This window comes from Rhinolophus sinicus, chromosome 16, assembly GCF_057876585.1.
Source record: "Rhinolophus sinicus isolate RSI-liver-muscle chromosome 16, RSI-T2T, whole genome shotgun sequence".
Taxonomy (NCBI): Eukaryota; Metazoa; Chordata; class Mammalia; order Chiroptera; family Rhinolophidae; genus Rhinolophus; species Rhinolophus sinicus.
Window position 1 is genome coordinate 11,219,242 of NC_142516.1, and position 1,829 is coordinate 11,221,070.

Here is a 1,829-nt window from a genome sequence, read left to right on the forward strand (position 1 = left end):
ATTGTGATGCCAAATCATGTGTCCTGAATAACATACTATAAACAATATATAAGCAATAACTGACATATCACAAAGGAAAAAAAGACAAATCCACATTTACAATTGTGACATGTTTTGCATAGGATTATGTACATATCTTATAAGAGATGAACAAGAAAAACATTAATTAGGGATAAAGAATTATTACCAATCCAAGTAGCAAACTAGACCTAGTTGATATGTTCACAGCACTACATATGACAGCAGAATGCATGTTCTATTGAAGTTATATGGAGATGTCGGCCACGCAATAATCTTAGGAGAGCTAGCTCACTGTGCTCACGACTGCAATCTGAGGATTTAGTGATTGTCACTTGAAGAAGTTAGCCCTCTTGACAAACACATGTAGGGCCTGTTTTATGTCTCTGTTCCTCAGGCTATAGATGAAGGGATTCAGCATGGGTGTAACTACCGTGTACATGACTGAAGCAATTATGTCTTTGGAGTCCCATGATGAGGAGAAAAAGTAAACACTTGCGAGTGTCCCGTAGTAAAACGATACCACAAAGAGATGGGAGCCACAGGTAGAAAAGGCTTTCAAGACTCTCTTCGTGGTGGGAACCCTCAGGATAATAGTCCCTATACAGATATATGAGCCTAAGACACTACCCAAAGGCAGGATGAAAAGTATTCCTCCCTCAGTGAAGATCACCAGCTCATTGAGTGAGATGTCCAAGCAGCTCAGCTTCAGGAGCACAGTGAGCTCACATAAAAAGTGGTTGATGGTACTGTCAGCGCAGAAAGACAGTTGGACCAAGAGGAGGGTGTGCAAGAGGGCATGGACAAAGGAGACAAGCCAGGAGCCAGCCACCAGCGTCACACACAGCTCCTCCCTCATGATGGTGGGGTAGTGTAGAGGGTGACAGACGGCCACGTACCTGTCATACGCCATCACCGCTAGAAGGAGATTGTCAAAAGCACCAAAAACTATGAAAAAATACAACTGAAAAATGCACCCTACATAGGGGATGGATTGGTCCTGAGTCAGCATGCCCATGAGCATCCTAGGGACGGTGACAGATGAAACAGAAACATCAGAGAAGGCCAAGTGGCTGAGGAAGAAGTACATGGGCGTGTGCAGGCGAGCGTCCAGCCTGATGAGCAGGATGAGGAGCAGGTTCCCCAGCACCGTGGTCAGGTACATGCCCAGGAACAGGACGAAGAACACGCCCTGATGCTCGGGCCTGATGGGGAGCCCCCGCAGGAGGAAGTGGGACACACTGCTCTGGTTCTCAGGCCTCATGTTGTCCTTGGTCTGCCAGGGATGGAGAAAGTTGGGAATCTCAGGAACCTAGAAAAGATGACCAGGACCATCATATCTCATATTGTTCTGCTCTGGGAAAACCATGAACGTGTAAGTCCACTCCTGTTAATTCCTCATTCCTGTGGACACAGGCACCTTTGCTCCATCCCAGTCTGGCTCCAGGAAAACATCGCACCCTAATCAGCCAACAAGACGTCATGGTGCAGAAGCAAGAGGGCATTCAGAGTTTCCTTCAGCCATTATTTATGGACCATCGAGTCTGTGTTGGGGCCTCTACAAGGACGGAGGTGCAGCCGTGAACAAGAAAGGCAAGGTCCCCGCCCTCTGTGCGTGTAGAAAATGATGAGCATAGAGAGATCATTTCTGCCCAGGCCAGAGCCAAACCGTAATAGTTAGTTCACTGCGGCAGAAACAGTGGATGAGCCTCGGCAAACTGGTACCAGTTGTTTCTGCCTTAAAGTAACACGTGAGACCCCAGTGCTGAGGCTGCGTTAGCACGTTGTCACACTCCTGTGAAGTTGCTGGG

The 1,829-nt window shown here is 47.5% G+C and overlaps 1 protein-coding gene across 1 annotated transcript; it reads right to left on the bottom strand.

The window, feature by feature from the left end:
- Nucleotides 1-349: 349 nt before the first annotated feature.
- Nucleotides 350-1,282, bottom strand: LOC141571368 (olfactory receptor 1J4-like). The gene has a single exon (XM_074331590.2). The coding sequence runs from the start codon at nucleotides 1,280-1,282 to the stop codon at nucleotides 350-352; it is 933 nt and encodes a 310-aa protein (XP_074187691.2).
- Between the last annotated feature and the right edge of the window lie 547 nt (nucleotides 1,283-1,829).

Excerpts from the sequence above, each read along its gene's own strand:
- LOC141571368 (XM_074331590.2), bottom strand. The coding sequence starts at position 1,282 with ATGAGGCCTGAGAACCAGAGCAGTGTGTCCCACTTCCTCCTGCGGGGG.